The following is a 19715-nucleotide window of genomic DNA, read 5'->3' on the forward strand; positions in this document are numbered from 1 at the left end:
TGCTCAAACCATTGAGCTATCCCTCCCCCCATTTGAGCTGGTTTGGAGTATTGGGATAGAACAGCACTTCTTTGAAACTGGTAGCTTGTTTGCCACAATTTCAGCTTCCATAAACGTTAGTGATGGTTTAGTCACATAATGCCTCAAAAATGTAAAACCATGTGTACCCCACTCAGCAATATCAGTAATTCCATGGAAACTCTGGAACAATGGCTCTGACAGGTTTGACCTGCCCATTCATCTCAGGAAAATATTAACTGTCAATAGATACCTGCATTAAAGTTGCCATTTAAACTAATTTCATTGCTCCTGTAAGAACTGAGAGGAACACAGATCTGCTGTTTACTGTGAGTGACATCTCACAGACTAGTGCTAAAAAAGATGGTGACATTTGAAAGGTATCACCACTTCTTTCCCCTTAATTAAGAGGAACCATGCTGAAGAAGCCCAATGGAGCCTAGGACATATTCGAGTGCTAGCAAGGGGAAGCCAATGGTAGTGGAGCTCATAGTATCTGCACAATCAACTGTAAAAGAGCAGCTTACATAGGTGAAGTTTATTTTACAGGTAGAGCTGCCAAGAGCATTACTATTTTCCTCCTCTCCCCCTTCCAGACACATGTATAGATTGAAAGAAGGGCAGCAAGAAATAAACTGAATATAAGACACAACACTACCTCCATTAATTTTCATCATATTTAATTCAATGTAAGTTTATCCAACTGACAGTTTTCAGTGTAGTGCAGTTTAGTGCTGCAGAAGCCAAGGAGTCTTGCCCCACAATTTAAGACTGGATTGCTATAGAGGACCTTGGAAAGAGGACATGTAGGTGAGAGGTAGGACTTAAGAAAAAAAAAAGTTGAAAATATGAATTGCCTCATTTAAATAAAAAAAATAATCGGAAAACAAATGTTACATACTTCTAGAATGTTTCCATAATGTCACTGAAGGTTAGTACAAGTAAACATCAGACAACATTTCAATCAGAAAATACGGTTACCAAATCTTCAGCTGATAAGTTCATTACCAGACCTCCTCTTTGGATTTATTTTAAGACCCTGTAATTTTGAGAGCACAAAAATTTTGCCATATACAAATGCTCTCTGAGGTCAAGGCCAAGCAGAAACACTATAACCCTGGAAAGAGTCCTGCAGTGTACTTGTCAAGTGATTTAAGATATTACATTTTTAGTGTTATTGCATACTAATTCTAAAAAGCCACAAATTTACAATTACAGCAGAAAAATTAAGTTTGTGATATCCCAAAGTGAAAAGCAGAAGAGCAACTACATGTAATTAAGATTACAATATTTGGCAATCTACATATTGCCCAAGTAGGTTTAGGTTTACACAAGCACTTTATCTTGCCATAAACATGAAAAAAATTCTTGCTAGCATATTTAGGGATGCTAGTTAGATAGCTAAATTCAGATAACATACAAATATGAGGTAAGCAATTCTTAATTTAATATTTTAATTAGTTTATATTTTCTTCAGGAACAGTAGTCAACTTGTTTAGCTGTGCAACTTAAACCTTTTTTTCCATAGAAAAAATACAGTACTTGCAAGCCAAAGGAAATTAATTACAAATAAACACTGTTCAGTGATCCACTCATTTATTTTACCTTAGTTCAAGGCAGGCTAAGTACAGATACTGTACATTAAAATATGTGCACACAGGGAACGTGTTCCTAGTTCTACCTTTAAGGACCAATTTCTACATTCTTGTTTTAGGCCCTTTCCCAAATTTGATCCTTTGCTGAAGCATGTTTTGTGTGTACTTAAATGTAGAGAGATCCATCTGCAGGCCCCACGTATCCAACTCCTATTAGTAGCACATCTATTAGTGTCCATATTCCCAATCCACCAAAGCTGAAGAGTTTGCCCAGACCTTCCCTCCACTGGCCCAAGTAGAAGCGATCTGCTCCAAATCCACCAAGGGTGATGCTAGGAATACAACATAATTCATTAAAATAGTTGTGGAGAATCCTGAATTTGGATGTCAACTCACCTTTAAATATTTACAGCACACTGATAATAATTTTATATCTTATCATATACAGTCAGGAAACTAGGAATATCTTATGCAAAGTGGCTGGAGGACTTTACAAGCAATAGTGGTAAAAATATTGATAGAAATATGTATTAAAAAGCACTAGTTTTTAATTTAAAATATTTCTCCAAGTCTTTTGTGAAACTCTGCAGATACAAGATATGAAATAATTTATGTTATTTTAAGCTGCTTTTCATAAGAAAGTTGGCCAGTGAGCTGCTCTGACTTTGGGCTCCAAGTTTCCTGAACTGGCAGGGGCTGGAAAACGCTAGAGAAAGGAGGAGACTCTGCTCCTGCGGTGTTCGGGTAAAGCTTAGTTTCTCCAGCTGCAGGCAGAGAAGGGAATGGTTCTAGCTCCAAAAGAAAGCATGTCTAACAAAACGTCTATTACTTTTTTTGTTCACATAACTTATGATAAATCAGGTAGTACAGGCTCTCATAGCAGCCCTTATATAATTCACCTTTTATGGGAATTTTGAATGAAACTTAACAAAAACAAACAAAAAGGAAATAGTTCTTGTTTCACAGTCAATTTGTACAAATATATTGAAGTCCTGTGGTAACATCCAAACCACCACAGTGAGTACAATGCTTTGGTGCTTAGTGTGTGAAGAATCAAAAGTTGCAGCCTGGTTTAACAGTATAGCATAGTGGCACCTCTCCCAAGTGGTCATTTTGTGTTCCAAGATCTCAGTTCTCTTTTTAAAAAAGAGTTGATACCTGTCATGAGCCAGCTATAGCTAGTGTAATAACATCTACCCAAGTCTGGAACAACTCTAAAAGAGTTAACTGCCCCATACATCTCAGTTGCCCTATGATAATTTACATCTCAACATTGTTAGCTGTTTCATTGCTCATTAAACTGTGTGAGAAAAGGAAGTGCGGTATTCATAGATTTTGGCTTGTAGAGGCCAAAGTGAACCATGGGCCAAATCCAGATCGCCAGATGCTTTTGAATAGACCGCAAAAATCTTATTTACTTATGATCATCATTATTGTTATTAGGACATGAAAAATGTTTCTCTGGAGTCTGGACCTTGACTATAGCTTGACCAAGAAATTTGGACTTTGACAAAAAAAATTGACTGCCCATGATCTACAATGAGCAAAGGTTCATTTTGGCACCATGAGCGGATGCTGTTTGGGAAATACCACCATTGTTTTCTTTCCTCCAGTCAAAGAATCTAATAAAGTCCAGCCAGGGCATCAAGCCTAAAGAGATGGCCAAACACAGTATGGCACGAATGGTCAGAACAGATAGTTTGTAATTTTGAATATCCGTACAAACAGTCTCTCATCTTGGTTATTCCCTTAAGTGGAGCTCATTCTATGGCTAAGGCTTCAAAGAATACCACCTCCCTCCACCCAACACACACATACCTAAATTTGACCCCAGTAGTATGGAAAAAAGCCAACACTAGCCATTTTATAGTAAATCATAAGCTTACTTTTGGTTAAAAGTCTCAGAAAATATTAAATGTTTTGAACTCAGTTTAGTTTAAGGTTAGGAAATATACCATTGAAAAGAGAAACCCATTTAAGTTAACAGGTTTCAGAGTGGTAGCCATGTTAGTCTGTATCAGCAAAAAGAATGAGGAGTACTTGTGGCATTTTAGAGACTAACAACTTTATTTGAGCATAAGCTTTCGTGGTCTACAGCCCACTTCATCGGATGCATGCAGTGGAAAATACAGTAGGAAGATTTTTTTATATACACACACACACACACACATATAGAGAGAGAACATGAAAAAATGGGTGTTGCCATACCAACTGTAACGAGAGTAATTAATTAAGGTGAGCTATTATCAGCAGGAGAAAAAAAAAATTTTGTAGTGATAATCAGGATGGCCCATTTCCAACAGTTGACAAGAAGGTGTGAGTAACAGTAGGGGGGGAAACAGCATGGGGAAACAGTTTTTACTTTGTATAATGACCCATCCACTCCCAGTATTTATTCAAGCCTAATTTAATGGTGTCTAGTTTGCAAATTAACTCCAATTCTGCAGTTTCTCGTATACCATCATAGGATCTAATCACACCAGCCACACAATCAGAGGCTCGTTCACCTGCACATCTACCAATATGATATATGCCATCATGTGCCAGCAATGCCCTTCTGCCATGTACATTGGCCAAACCAGACAATCTCTATGCAAAAGAATAGACAGACACAAATCAGACATCAAGAATTATAACATTCAAAAACCAGTCGGAGAACACTTCAACCTCCTTGGTCACTCAGTTACAGATCTCAAAGTCGGAATACGCCAACAAAAAAAACTTCAAAAACCGATTCCAATGAGAAACTGGGAGTGGATGGGTCATTATACAAAGTAAAAACTGTTTCCCCATGCTAATTTTTTCCCCCTACTGTTACTCACACCTTCTTGTCAACTGTTGGAAATGGGCCATCCTGATTATCACTACAAAAGTTCTTTTTCTCCTGCTAATAGCTCACCTTAATTAATTACTCTCGTTACAGTTGGTATGGCAACACCCATTTTTTCATGTTCTCTGTGCATATATATATCTGCCTACTGTATTTTCCACTGCATGCATCCGATGAAGTGGGTTTTAGCCCACGAAAACTTACGCTCAAATAAATTTGTTAGTCTCTAAGGTGCCACAAGTACTCCTCATTCTTTTTCCATTTAACGAAAGGCATTCATATACAATTTGAACTTGAAGTTCTGCAATACTTCGAATGTACCTTAGTGCCAAGGCTGTAGACCATTTATAGCCTCCAGTCCAGTTGCAGTAAAGCATCTTAGGAAAGACACGATTACCTGAGAAGAGAAATTAAATACATTCAAATCCTAATGCCATGAACAAAGGCCAAAGATTGACTCAGGAACTGAAATCTGAGGTGCAAATATGCCAGATTACTCTTCACAACAAATATCTGTTCTGCATTTAAATAGCATCAGTAACTCAACCTGTCTTTTCTGAGGAGACCACAATATGAATGCCTGAACACTATCTCCATTTCCTATACTTTCCTAGATTGGTGTTGCTTTGGTGGAAACCTAATTAAGGAAAATCAAGAGCCAAGTCTATTGATTTAGATCCTATATTAAATTTCTTGTGATTTCAAATGTTAATTGACAGGATGTTTTTAATGTATGCCATAAATAACACCTCAATGCAAATTCTGTTGATGCTGCATCAAATAATTCCATTGAAGAAAGTGAACACAGGAGAGAAAACACTCCCAATAACCCTAATGTAAGACTTCTGTTGTACTGTTGAGACCATGGTTCTAAGCATATCATAAGTTTAAAATATTAAGTGTCAGACTAGAAAATGAAACTAAACAATGCACAGTATCTCAACAAAAAACTAGACATTGAAATAAGTTATATGCACATTTATCCACTAAACTGAACAAACAAAGTATGTTCAAGAGTTCTTCACAAAAGAATCCTCTCTAAACCATTCATTCGTAGACCAACTTACCTAGACAATGAATATGATCACGCACTGTACAAGTGGCATTATATCGTTGTCTTGGACAAGAGACTGTCATGCAACTTGTAGAATTGGTACACACATAATCAGTAGGTTCAAGCTGCCAGCAAAACTGGCAAGTCATGTTGATTGTGAAGTTCTCCACTTCATTGTTTCTCTGATCCTATATAAGAAGAGTATTATCAATGTAAATAATCTTAAACATTGTATCAAGAATGTTTCACAGGATATAAATAAATACTTCTCACAGATTTCACTGCTGTGCAAAGACAGAACAACAAGATTGACAAGCTGTTTTATTTGCTACCTATACATTATATTCAGCACTTAGATAGTTGGGTAATAGATACTAGAGAAGTGTTAAAGAAATAATTATACTTGCTCGTAACTGTATTTATGCCTAGAAATTTGTTTTGTAACATATTTATGAGTTTTAGGACATAATTTAAACTATACTGTACCTTTAACAAGTGACAAATTCCAACTACAAAGAAATAGGTTAATTACTTACAACACAATGAATTTGTGGCTTAATCTTGCAATCAAAAGTGGCTGGCTTCCCATATACGCAGGAGAAGTTTGTTTTACATGTCATGCAGTCTGGAGGCAATTTGCTGCACAGCCCATTGCTGGGACACTTACTCACATAAGATGGAATCTCCGTAGTCTCTGAAGGGTGAAAGGATTTGTTAAGAATAAGAGCTTCAGCATTACCTACACTACAGTAAAGGCATACACGTCTACTGTATGTTACTTTAAATAATTTCATAATAAAGTACTCTCCACTTACAGCGAACATAAACCAGTATCTCATCTATTAAGGCATTCCGCCTCTAACAGTAACCAGTATCAGCTGCTTCCAAAGGAAGAACCCTGCAGCAGAGGTCAGCAGCAGCCAGCATTGGCCATACACCATATAACAGCATTTATAAGTCCATTGCTACCTTGTCCCAACATGCCATCAGCTCCACCTTCTGAGACACCCGGTCTATCAGCCACTACTCCCTCCTGAAAGCACAGGGCTGGAGCACACAAGCACAGATTGGAGAGCATCAGCTCCTGTGACCTCCTGCAGGGAGTGAAGATTCTTCCCCCTCATATTTGTCACCTCCAAACCTGGGAAATGGATCAAGATCCTGACGCCAGTCTTCCCCCTCCCACCACGGTCTGCATCAGTTCTGTGTGAAGTATGAGAGTCTAAATCAGTTGGGGGAAGGGCAGAATTTTTTTTAAATTAATGGAGATATCCCATCTCCTAGAACTGGAAGGGACCTTGAAAGGTCATCGAGTCCAGCCCCCTGCCTTCACTAGCAGGACCAAGTACTGATTTTGCCCCAGATCCCCAAGTGGCCCCCTCAAGGATTGAACTCACAACCCTGGGTTTAGCAGGCCAATGCTCAAACCACTGAGCTATCCCTCCCCCCATAGAATGAAGTGGTCTATGTTGTGGGGAGCACCAAAATTAATTGGTGGGTGTTTTCAGCAGTGGGAAAAGCACCGACACATCCCAACACTCTCCCTACCCATACCTCCCAGCTCAGAGGTATGGGTACCACAGAGCCAAATCTGACCCCTGCCCTCCAGTAAAATGTATGGGAAAATCTGTCCCAGGGAAAATTTCTTCATACCCTAAGAAGATCAAAGGTCAGTTTATAACCTGAAGCTTGAAGGTTTATATTCCTTCCAAAGCCATTTAAATATTTTACAGTTCTAACTTTGGATGCTTATTATCCATATAAACATGGAATCCTTTTCTCTCTCTCTCTCTTTTTTTTTTTTCTTCCAATCAGGCTATGCTTTAAGCCTCGGTAATATCTTGTACAATAAAATCCTGTCTAATTATGCACTACACAAAAATATTCCACTTTCCATAAAGTTATGAATTTGCCACCATTCAATTTAACTGAATGTCCTTTTGTTTTAGATGAATAGTGCCTAAGACCAGAAGGGATCACCGTGATCCTCTAGTCTGCATAACACAGCCCATAGAACGTTCTTGAATTAATTCCTGTTTCAACTACAGCATCTCTTTTAGAAAAACATGCAATCTTGATTTAAAAATTGCCAGTGATAGAGAAGCCTTGGTAAGTTGTTTCAATTATTAATTGCCCTCATTGTTAAAAAAATATGCACCTTATTTAAAGTCTGAATGTGTCTAGTTTCAACTTCTAGCCATTAGATCTTGTTATAACTTTGTCTGCTAGACTGAAGAGCCCATTAGCAAATATTTGTCCCCCACATAGCACTTACAGACTCTAATCAAGTCATCCCTTAACCTTCTTTGTTAAGCTAAATAGATTGAACTATTTGAGCTGTATGGCAAGTTTTCCACTCCTTTAATTGTTCTCGTGGCTCTTCTCTGAACCCTCTCCAATTTATCAACAACCCTCTTAAATTGTAGACACCAGAACAGGACACACTATTCCAGTAGCGGTCATATTAATCTCAATACAGAGATAGCACTAACCCTACTCCCTACTACTTGAGATTCCTGTTTATGCCTCCAAGGATCATAAAAGACAATTTTGGCCACAGCATTGCCCTGGGAGCTTACACTCAGCTGATTATTCACCTGGACCCTCAAGTCCTTTTCAGAGTCACTACTTCCCAGGATAAAGTCCTCCATCACATAAGTATGGCCTACATTTTTGGTTCCTACACGAACAATTTTACATTTGACAGCTTACCAAGTGATCCAGATTGCTCTATATCAGTGACCTGTCCTCTTCATTATTTACCACTCACCCAATCGGTCATTTGAAAACTTTATCAGTAGTGACTTTGTTTTATTTCACATTAATAAAAATATTAAATAGCAAAGGGCTTATATCATGAGAAATACATGTCCCTGTAGTTTCTACTTACCCTTTTTGAGATGGGGTAACCAGAACTGAATACAGTATTACAGGTTACATTACTGATTTATATAATGGGGATAGTATTTTCCATATTAGAATGCTTAAGGAACAGGATGGATAACAACACTGTTTGCTTTTATGACTGCTGATGAGCAGTGAGCTGTCCAAAATGACATCCAGGTCTTTCTCCCCCATCTCCAGTTAACAGAGATAATTTAGAACAAGTAATTAGAAGGTGTCTGAGTAGTTTAAAATTTTCCCTCCAGTGTTCACAAAACAATTTCATCATCCAGTGTGTTCTTCATTCACTTAGCTTCATTTAATATTCTTCATAATCTTCTCTGGTTTTGACCTACCTAAATAATTTTGTGCTGTCTGTAAAGTTCTGACATCTCAGCCCTTTTTGAGATTAACCACCACTAGCCTTAGTGGAGTGACACAAGGTTCTGTACTGCTACCTTAACTTTTTGCCATGATGAAAATTGAATCAATATATCTATCCAAAGACCTCAAAGTGTTTAAACATTAATAGGATCTCAAACATATTTACAGAGTTCTATTAGCCAATATCATAAGTTGTATAACTATAAAATGTACTCTCAGAATGCTTTTTATTGATAATAGATTTCTTGTGGAAATTTACTTGGCATTAAACTGCTGTAACCTCTCTTTCCTGCGCATGTGTATCATCTGTCAGAATAAGATGGATATTCTGTTGAGTCTCTCCAATAATGAGCAGTGTGCTAGGTATGGCTGGTAAAGAGGTCTTTGTCCTCTATAAAATATATACAGTACTAAATAGAGGAAGGGTGTACAGTCTTTGGTAATGCTCTAGAATTTGTTTACAACAGATTGAAGATTCCACAAGAAGAATATAAACAGAAGCAGAATTGAGCTAATATTTTTGAACAGACGAAAGATGTAAACACTGTAATACTGTTCCCCATATTGGTAGTATATTAAACTTTCTGTATCGTGCTTATCTATCTTGATTAATAAACTGATTGAGCCTGGTTATCTGACATCATAACAGTAAAGGCACTGAACTCTGAACAACTGTTTTTATTACTGTTAAATTACTAGTCAGTTTGGACACTTTTACTCTCTTCCATAAACACTCAAGCTACAAAATGACAACTTTTTAACACGACTTCTGCTTCTTATACTAGAGTCATAAATGCCAGTTATTAACAGTAGCATATTTTACATTAAATTTATAGTTCACTGGCTGGGACCTCCCACTATGCTCTCCCGTCCACCAAGTTTATTCTTCACCCAAGCCTCCCCAAGGGCACTACCCATGCAAACCCATAAAAGCAGAAAAATGATCAGTAAGAGACCTTGGTTCTCTACCTGGCTCTGCTATGGACCTGCTGTGTGACCCTGGCCAAGTCACTCTAACCATATCTGCATGTGTCTTATCTCCCACCCTTTATCTGTTCTTGTCTGTTTAGAATGTAAGCCTTCTGAGGCAGAACTGTCTTACTACGTTTGTGCAATGGGGCTGATTTCAGTTGGGGTCTTTAGGTGCTAACAAAAGTTATTTGAGTTAAGGGGATCTTAAGAATGTGTAAATATAAGAATGGCCATGCTGAGTCAGACCAATGGTCCATCTAACCCAGTTTCCTGTCTTCCAACAGCAGCCAGTGCCAGATGCTTCAGAGGGAATCAACAGAACAGGGCAATCATCAAGTGATCCATCCAGTCATCCAAGGCCAGGTTCTGGCAGTCAGAGGTTTAGATAAACATAGTGCATGAGAAATAGCCATTCACGGACCTATTCTCCATGAACTTACCTAATTGTTTTTTGAATCTAGCTATACTTTTGGCCTTCACAACATACCATGGCAATGAATGCCACAGGATGACTGTAGATTGTGTGAAATACTCTTATATTTGTTTTAAACATGAATGCCTATTAATTTCATTGGGCGGTCCCTGGTTCTTGTGTTATGTGAAGGGGTAAATAACACTTCCCTATTCACTTTCTCCACACCATTCATAATTTTATAGACCTTTGTCATATCCCACTCAGTCACCTCTTTGTTCAGCTTAGAAGCCACAGTTTTTTAAAAATCTTTTTATATTGAAGCTGTTCCATACCCTTAATCATTTTTGTTGCCCTTCTCTGCACCTCTTCCAACTGCAATTGTAATATCTTTTTTGAGATGGGGCAACCAGAACTGCATGTAGCATTCAAGGAGTCATGTATCTTTTATTTATTTCACAAATGCCAACATCCACACATCACATTAGCCACTCACTGACCTATTCCGCCCATCCCCAAGGAACCCATTTCCAACTCACATCCAGAAAACTTAATTCTAACCTAATACTTTCTCCACAAAACTCCTAAGTCATCACACACTTACTATTCACAAATGTGCACTGGGTAAGTATGTAAATACTGTGGAGAGTAGAGTTGAAGTTTTGCATAACAATGAATTACCTACATTTGAATTGTGTGAGAGGTGGAGGCGGATTCTTATGGAAGCACAATGAAGCAATTAAAATACCTGATTTTAATCAAGATTTAAATCAATGTTAATCTTGTTTTGCATGCGTCCTTTAGCGGTTTTCCTAAATGAAGGTTTATTCTCATTGGTAGCTAACCATTAAAACATGCTGATTTGCATCTTAGGCTATGGCTACACTGGTGCTTTACAGCGCTGCAACTTTCTCGCTCAGGGGTGTGAAAAAACACCCCCCTGAGCGCTGCAAGTTACAGCGCTGTAAAGTGCCAGTGTAATCCCCTCGGGGAGGTGGAGTACCTGCAGCGCTGGGAGAGCTCTCTCCCAGCGCTGGCGTGCGACCACACTTGCACTTCAAAGCGCTGCCACGGGAGCGCTCCCGTGGCAGCACTTCGAAGTTTCGAGTGTAGCCACGGCCTTAATATAGCCTTTACACTACACAAACTTCTCTTTGCTTATCAGGAGGATACACTATGTCTATACATATTTAAGCAATTTTATAGCTTAATGTTTTCAGATTCTTAATTTACTTTTTTACTTGTAAACATATGAATGACTCATCTCTTATTTACTGGATTAATTTTTACTCATGCTTTGTGCTAATCTGCATTTGGATAGAAATATGGCTAATGTGACATGCAGGTGTCAAGTCTGTGAATGTAGGTTTCCTTAAATTATCATGTGGGGTTTGCATGGATGGGTTTTTCATTTACACAACCCTAACTAGCAGTTATAGGCTTTTGGAAAATAATTCATGGTGCCTCAGGGTATGTCTACATTGTGATCAAAACTCATGTCTGGCCTGTGCTGCCTGACTCAGGCTCGGGGCGATCAGGCTAAGGGGCTGTTTAACAGTGGTGTAGACGCTGGTTTGGGGCTTCTAGGACCCCACGAGGTGGAGGGTCCCAGAGTTTGGGCTGGACCCTGAGTCCCAGCTTCTACACCACAATTAAAAAGCTCTTTAGCCCGAGCCGCACAAGCCCAAGTCAGCTGGTGCTGGCCAGCTGTGGATATCTAACTGCAATGTAGACATATCCACAGGGGGCAGTGTATCTTTTAATGATTAAATACTCTGTACAGTTAGTTTTCTAATACCTCATTCAAGAATTTTACTATTAAACTCAGGACTATTAGGGAAAAGGCTTGTATGGATATCATTGGAACAGTTTACCAAGGGTTGTGGTGGATTCTCTAACACTAACTATTTTGAATCAAAATTCAAGACTGTTTTTCTAAAAGATATGCTGCATGCATTATTTTGGGAAATTCTATGGCCTGTGTGATATAGGAGGTCAGACTACATTATCACAAGTAACAGAAGTTCCTGTGGCACCTTTAAGACTAACAGAAGTATTGGGAGCATGAGCTTTCGTGGGTAAGAACCTCACTTCTTCAGATGCAAGGGTTAGGGTTGCATCTGAAGAAGTGAGGTTCTTACCCACGAAAGCTTATGCTCCCAATACCTCTGTTAGTCTTAAAGGTGCCACAGGACCCTCTGTTGCTTTTTACAGATTCAGACTAACATGGCTACCCCTCTGATTATCACAAGTGTCCTTTTGGGCCTTGGAATCTATAAATCTATTGTTTTCTTAGGAGCTTTTGTAGAAGAACAGACACTGGTACCTGTTGCTCTAGTATATGGAGTATTTGTACTTGGAGATGTTACACCTTTTGTAGAGACAAACTGTTGTTTCGAGTGCTCTGTTGTCATCAAGGAACCTGCTATAAGAAAAATTAACAGATTCAATGCACTTCCGTTACTGTTAAGAGGATATAATAATCCTAGAATTTAACTGGTCTTCAAACACTGTTTAATCCCAGCACTCTAATATAAAACATCACGCTGCATTCTTGACATCAAGGGTCATCTCTGGGATAAAATTAATATTTAAAAAGCTCCACAGATTCCTCTACTTTGTTCATTAGGATTTTGCACTTTACTCCATTTAAGACAATAAAAATCCATTTTAATCAGTTTCGCTCTTAAATTCTTGTGACTTAGTAGGAAGCTACACTATTTGGAATGCAAATATTACCGTATACTGTCTATTACAGAATAAAAATAATTCAACATCAAGTAACACACTCGCCATTTTAGTAGGAAAACTGCACCACAGAATTCGCTGGAGACTATTGCCCCAATTCTGCAAACACTTACTAAATATTCTACTCTGCTCATATAAGTAGTTCGATTGACTTGGTGGGACTAATCACGTTCATAACTATTTGAAAAAACACAAATTATACCCATAATGCATGATCACACAGGTTATGTGGTGCACACCAGGATGGGAAAATAAACATGTGGCCTGTGTTGAGAAACCCAAAATACCTTATAAACAACATGTTAACACTTTTCAAGACAAGGAATCCGTCTAAACAGCATTATCTAAAAGTCATTGTAATCTACCCAACGTTTGTTGAAAATTCTCATTAGTCCCATAAAAGTCTAATTCTTTCTTGAGTCCTTAACTCTTGGCCACAGCAAGATTCCTGTGGCAATGAGTTCCACAGATGAATTATACACTGTACAAAATTATTTCTTTATATCACTTTGACATTTGTTGTTTATATTGCTAATTAATTACACCCCCACAATGCAGCCACCTCCCCAACAGAGGCAGCCAGACCACCGGCACACAGCGCAGCAGCATGGAGAAAAAGGAACCCTGGTTTATGGCAAGCGGGTCCATAGGCCGGGGTCATGTTATCACAGAGCAGGGAGGGCCCTGGGCTCAGGCTGGGCCAAGTCCTACGGGCACCGTCAGCCCGAGCTCGGACAGCTGCATGAGGACACCAGGGCAGTGGGATGGGCGCACGGGACGCCGGCGCGGACACAATGGCCTCTTCTACCAGACTACGACCGGGGAGGGCAAAGCCGGCGGGAGTGTGCACGGAGGGTAGCGGGGAGCCGCCTTGCCAGGCCCTTAGGCGGCGGGTGGCAGACGAGCCCCGAGAAGGGCGGGAGGCGACCGCACTCACCGCGGCCCGAGAGCACGTAGAGCTGCGAAACAAAGAGCGCGACGCTATAGAGCCGCTTCAAGGCCGACAGCCCAGACACCGCCAGTGCCACCATCTTGGCTCCATCCGGGGCCTCGCCGTCCCCTTCCCGGCAGGCGCAGAGCGCATAGACCCGGCCCGCCCGTTCTCCTATGACTTATCAGCCGCCCCTCCCTCAGCGCCTGCGTCTGACAGCCCTGCGGCCCGGCCCCTCCCCCAGCGCCTCTGTCTGACAGCCTTGCCGCCCGGCGCCTCCCCTCCCTCAGGGCCCCGTCTGACAACCCTGCCACCCCGCCCCTGGCTCAGCGCCCAGTCTGAGAGCCCTGCGGCCCTGCCCCGCTCCTCCCTCAGCGCCCCCTTCTGACAGCCCTGCGCCCCTCCCTCAGCGCCCCCGTCTGAGAGCCCTGCCACCCTGCCCCTCCCTCAGTGCCCCCGTCTGAGAGCCCTGTGCCCCTCCCTCAGCGCCCCCCTCTGAGAGCCCTGCCACCCCACGCCTCCCTCAGTGCCCCTGTCTGATAGCCCTGCCGCCCCGCCCCTCCCTCAGCGACCCGTTTGATAGCCCTGTCACCCTGCCCCATGCCTCAGCACCCTGTCTGAAAGCCCTACCACTGCGCTTCATCTGATAGTGTAAAACTGATAAATGAAATTGCTTTTAATTGTTCACTTTATTAATGTAACTTCATAAGTAAAGTTTTATGAATGAAACAACATTCATTCATAAAACCGGTTACCCCAATAACAGGCTAATTGAAAATTAAGATGCTTGTTAAGAGCCATAGCTGTTCAGCCAATTACCCTTGTAAGTTTCACTGTCAATCCAATTTATGCTTAAATCACTGAGGCCTTGGCTACACTGGCGCTGTACAGCACTGCAACTTGCTGCGCTCAGGGGTGTGAAAACGCCCCCCCTCCCCGAGCGCAGTGAGTACAGCACTGTAAAGCACCAGTGTAATCAGAGCCTGCAGTGCTGCACGCTTGCTCACAGCGCTGCAAGCTATTCCCCTCGGAGAGGTGGAGTACATACAGCGCTGCGGGAGAGCTCTCGCAGCGCTGGTGGTGCGACTACACTTGCGCTTCACAGCGCTGCCGCGGCAGCGCTGGGAAGTCCAGAGTGTAGCCAAGGCCTGAGGCCTGGTCTACACTATGGGTTTAGGTCGACTTTAGCAGCGTTAAATCGAATTAAGCCTGGACACGTTCACACGACGAAGCCCTTTCTTTCGACTTAAAGGGCCCTTTAAACCGGTTTCTTTACTCCACCTCCGACGAGGGGATTAGCGATAAAATCGGCATTTGCGGGTCGGAATTGGGGTAGTGTGGACGGAATTCAACGTTATTGGCCTCCGGGAGCTATCCCACAGTGCTTCATTGTGACTGCTCTGGACAGCACTCTCAACTCAGATGCACTGACCAGGTAGACAGGAAAAGACCCGCGAACGTTTGAATTTCATTTCCTGTTTGCTCAGCGTGGAGAGCACAGGTGACCACGCAGAGCTCATCAGCACAGGTAACCGTGATGGAGTCCCAGGATCGCAAAAGAGCTGCAGCATGGACCGAACGGGAGGTACGGGATCTGCTCGCCATATGGGGAGATGAATCAGTGCTAGCTGAACTCCGTAGCAGTAAAAGAAATGGCAAAGTATTAGAAAAGGTCTCCAAGGCCATGAAGGACTGAGGCCATAACAGGGACACACAGCAATGCCGCATGAAAATTAAGGAGCTACGGCAAGCCTACCACAAAGCCAGAGAAGCAAATGGAAGGTCCGGGGCAGAGCCACAAACTTGCCGCTTCTACGCGGAGCTGCATGCCATTCTAGGGGGTGCAGCCACCACTACCCCAACCGTGTGCTATGACTCCGTCAATGGAGAAACACACAGGGAAGAGGGTTCGGGGAACGAGGAAGATGAGGATGGAGGTACTGTAGGTAGCTCACAGAAGCAAGGAAGCGGAGAAACTGGTTTCCCCAACAGCCAGGATATGTTTGTCACCCTGGACCTGGAACCAGTAACCCCCGAACTCACCCAAGACCCTGAGGGCACGCAGGAGACCTCTGGAGAGTGTACCTTTGTAAATATTACACATGGTTTAAAAGCAAGCATGTTTAATGATTAATGATTAATTTGCCCTGGCAAACGCGGCCAGTACAGCTACTGGAAACGTCTGTTAACGTGTATGGGGATGGAGCGGAAATCCTCCAGGGACATCTCCAGAAAGCTCTCCTTCATGTACTCCCAAAGCCTTTGCAAAAGGTTTCTGGGGAGGGCTGCCTTATCCCGTCCGCCATGGTAGGACACTTTATCACGCCAGGCCAGTAGCACGTAGTCTGGAATCATTGCATAACAAAGCATGGCAGCGTATGGTCCCGGTGATTGCTGGCATGCAGACAACATCCATTCCTTATCTCTCTTTGTTATCCTCAGGAGAGTGATATCATTCACCTGGTTGAAATGGGGTAATATCATTCACCTGGTTGAAATGGGGTGATTTTATTAAGGGCACATTCAGAGGTGCCCGTTCCTGCTCTTCTGAACAGAAATGTTCCCCGCTGTTAACCACGTGGTGGGGGGAGGGGTGAAGTGATCATCCCAGAGACTCGTGTGTGTGTGTGTGGGGGTGGTTTACTTGGGTTTCTGCTGCATGTTAACCCGGAAACCGCAGCCCCTCCTTTTACATTGAAAACCCATTTTAAATGGCCAACCCAATTCATCCTTCATATGGGAAATGCACTGCTGTTTGAAACCATTCCCACATGTTAAGAAGGTTAAAAAAGCCAAAAGACTGTGGATTACCATGGCTGGCTGCAAGCCGAAATCTGTTGCCTGGCACTGCGTGAGTGATCTCTCATACCAAACCGGCAGGCAGAGGAAAAATGCGACCTTGTAACGAAAGAGTGTACCCATTGTTCTCTAAAATGTGTCTTTTTTAACTACCTCTCCCTTGTCCTCCACCAGCTGCAAATGTTTCTCCTTCGCAGAGGCTAGTGAACATTAGAAAGAGAAAACGGAGGATGCGGGACGATATGTTCACGGAGCTCCAGATGTCCTCCCACGCTGATAGAGCACAGCAGAATGCGTGGAGGCAGTCAATGTCAGACATGAGAAAAGGACAATATGAACGAGAGGAGAGGTGGCGGGCTGAATGGCGGGATGAAAAGAGCAAGTGGCGGGCTGAAGATGATAGGTGGCGTCAGCTTGCAGACAGAAGGCAAGAGTCAATGCTCCGTCTGCTGGGGGTATGTCTACACTACGGGATTAATCCGAATTTATATAATTCGGATTTGAAAAACAGGTTATATAAAGTCGAAATGTATGTGGCCACACTAAGCACATTAATTCGGTGGTGTGCGTCCAAGTACCGGGGCTAGCGTCGATTTCTGCACCGTTGCACTGTGGGTAGCTATCCCATAGCTATCCCATAGTTCCCGCAGTCTCCCGCGCCCATTGGGATTGTGGGTTAAGATCCCAGTGCCTGATGGGACAAAAAACATCGTCGCAGGTGGTTCTGGGTACACCCTCACCTCCTCCCTCCCTCCTCCCTCCCTCCCTCCCTGCATGAAAGCAACGGACGGCAGACAACCATTTTCGCGCCTTTTTTCCTGGGTGGGTGAACACTGCAGACTCCATACCACGGCAAGCATGGAGCCCGCTGAGCTCAAGACAGCAGTCATGAACATTGTAAACACCTCGCGCGTTCTCATGGAGTTTATGCTCAGCCAGGACCAGAAAAACGAGGCGAGGAGGCAGCGGCGGCGGCAGCGCAGCGACAAGCATGATGAGGACATTGACATGGACATGGACACGGACACGGATACAGAATTCTGTGAAACCACGGGCCTCGGTGCTTTGGAGATCATGTTGTTAATGGGGCAGATTCTATCCATGGAACGCCGATTCTGGGCAAGGGAAACAAGCACAGACTGATGGGACCGCATAGTGTTGCAGGTCTGGGACGATTCCCAGTGGCTGCGGAACTTTCGCATGCGTAAGGGCACTTTCATGGAACTTTGTGACTTGCTGTCCCCTGCCCTGAAACGCCAGAATACCAAGATGAGAGCAGCCCTCACAGTTGAGAAGCGCGTGGCGATAGCCCTGTGGAAGCTTGCAACGCCAGACAGCTACCGGTCAGTCGGGAATCAATTTGGAGTGGGCAAATCTACTGTGGGGGCTGCTGTGATGCAAGTAGCCAAAGCAATCACTCAGGTGCTGCTACGAAAGTTAGTGACTCTGGGAAATGTGCAGGCCATAGTGGATGGTTTTGCTGCAATGGGATTCCCTAACTGTGGTGGGGCGATAGACGGAACCCATATCCCTATCTTGGCACCGGAGCACCAAGCCACCAAGTACATAAACCGCAAGGGCTACTTTTCAATGGTGCTGCAAGCACTTGTGGATCACAAGGGACGTTTCACCAACATCAACGCGGGCTGGGCGGGAAGGGTTCATGACGCTCGCGTCTTCAGGAACACTACTCTGTTTAAAGGGCTGCAGCAAGGGACTTACTTTCCGGACCAGAAAATAACCGTTGGGGATGTTGAAATGCCAATAGTTATTCTTGGGGACCCAGCTTACCCCTTAATGCCATGGCTCATGAAGCCGTACACAGGCAGCCTGGACAGGAGTCAGGAGCTGTTTAACTACAGGCTAAGCAAGTGCAGAATGGTGGTAGAATGTGCATTTGGCCGTTTAAAAGGTCGCTGGCGATCATTATTGACTCGCTCTGACCTCAGCCAAAGAAATCTCCCCATTGTTATTTCTGCTTGCTGTGTGCTCCACAATCTCTGTGAAGGTAAGGGGGAGACCTTTATGGCGGGGTGGGAGGCTGAGGCAAATCGCCTGGCTGCTGATTACGCACAGCCAGACACCAGGGCGATTAGAAGAGCACACCAGGAAGCGCTGTGCATCAGAGAAGCTTTAAAAACCAGTTTCATGACTGGTCAGGCTACAGTGTGAAATATCTGTTTGTTTCTCCTTCATGAAAACCCGCCCCCTTTATTGACTGATTTTCTGTAAGGAACCCACCCTCCCCCTTCCCCCAGCTTTCTTTCAAACCAAATAAAGTCACTATCATTTAAAAATCATTTATTCTTTATTAATAGATTAGAAAAAGAGGGAGGGAACCCGGGTGGTATTTGGGAGGAGGATTGCTGGGAAGGAAAAAGCCACAAAGAAAAGGTTAAAAAAATGACAGCCTTTTGCTTGGGCTGTCTACTGGGGTGGAATGGGAAGGTGTACGGAGCCTCCCCCCCCCCGCGTTCTTACACGTCTGGGTGAGGAGGATACGGAACATGGGGAGGGGGGAGGGTGGAACAGGGGCTGAAGCGGCAGTCTGTTTTCCAGCAGCCGTTCCTGAAGCTCCACCAGACGCCGGAGCATGTCTGTTTGCTCACGCAGCAGCCCCAGCGTTGCATCCTGCCTCCTCTGGTCTTCCTGCCACCACCTCTCATCTCGAGCGTCTCTCCTGTCCTCACGTTGGTCCCTCCTGTCCTCACGTTGGTCCCTCATGTCCTCACGTTGCTCCCTCCTGTCCTCACGTTCACTGGCTTCTTTCCTATACTTTGAAACTGTTTCCTTCCACTCATTCAGATGAGCTCTGTCACTGCGGCTGGATTCCATAATTTCAGAAAACATCTCGTCTCAGGTTCTCTTCTTACGATGCCTTATCTGTGATAACCTTCGGGATGGAGGAGGGAGGCTTGAGGAATTTGCAGCTGCTGTAGGGAGGGGAAAAAAGAGAGAATTGTTTAAAAAGCTACATTTTGCAGAACAATGCTTATACTCTTTCACGGTGACCAACACTATTCACATTACATAGCACATGAGATTTCTGTGCAAGGTCGCATTTTGCCTCTTAATGCTGAGTGCCTGTG

At 43.1% G+C, this 19715-nt stretch overlaps 1 protein-coding gene across 3 annotated transcripts; it reads right to left on the reverse strand.

Moving 5' to 3' along the window:
- Window positions 1-681: 681 nt before the first annotated feature.
- TM2D3 (TM2 domain containing 3) lies at window positions 682-13990 on the reverse strand. 3 transcript variants are annotated; one of them, XM_054041874.1, is made up of 6 exons: window positions 13834-13990; window positions 12475-12570; window positions 6034-6191; window positions 5511-5685; window positions 4765-4840; window positions 682-1945 (listed from the first exon to the last, which is right to left on the reverse strand). In XM_054041874.1, the coding sequence occupies exons 1-6, from the start codon at window positions 13925-13927 to the stop codon at window positions 1780-1782; spliced, it is 765 nt and encodes a 254-aa protein (XP_053897849.1). In that variant the 5' UTR covers window positions 13928-13990; the 3' UTR covers window positions 682-1779. The 3 variants fall into 3 exon arrangements, with proteins under 3 accessions (XP_053897849.1, XP_053897851.1, XP_053897848.1); XM_054041876.1 differs by having other exon boundaries at window positions 6169-6191; window positions 12475-12573; XM_054041873.1 differs by having other exon boundaries at window positions 12475-12573.
- Window positions 13991-19715: the final 5725 nt, after the last annotated feature.

The sequence above is a fragment of the Malaclemys terrapin genome, chromosome 10 (assembly GCF_027887155.1).
Source record: "Malaclemys terrapin pileata isolate rMalTer1 chromosome 10, rMalTer1.hap1, whole genome shotgun sequence".
In the NCBI taxonomy this organism is placed as follows: Eukaryota; Metazoa; Chordata; order Testudines; family Emydidae; genus Malaclemys; species Malaclemys terrapin.

What these genes read in the sequence shown, in the direction of transcription:
- TM2D3 (XM_054041873.1), bottom strand. Translation starts at nt 13,927, where the DNA reads ATGGTGGCACTGGCGGTGTCTGGGCTGTCGGCCTTGAAGCGGCTCTAT. An exon ending in CTACGTGCTCTCGGGCCGCG is followed by an intron (nt 12,574 to 13,833) that starts GTGAGTGCGGTC and finishes TTTTTCTTATAG; the next exon opens with CAGGTTCCTTGATGACAACA. An exon ending in TCCATATACTAGAGCAACAG is followed by an intron (nt 6,192 to 12,474) that starts GTACCAGTGTCT and finishes TTCACCCTTCAG; the next exon opens with AGACTACGGAGATTCCATCT.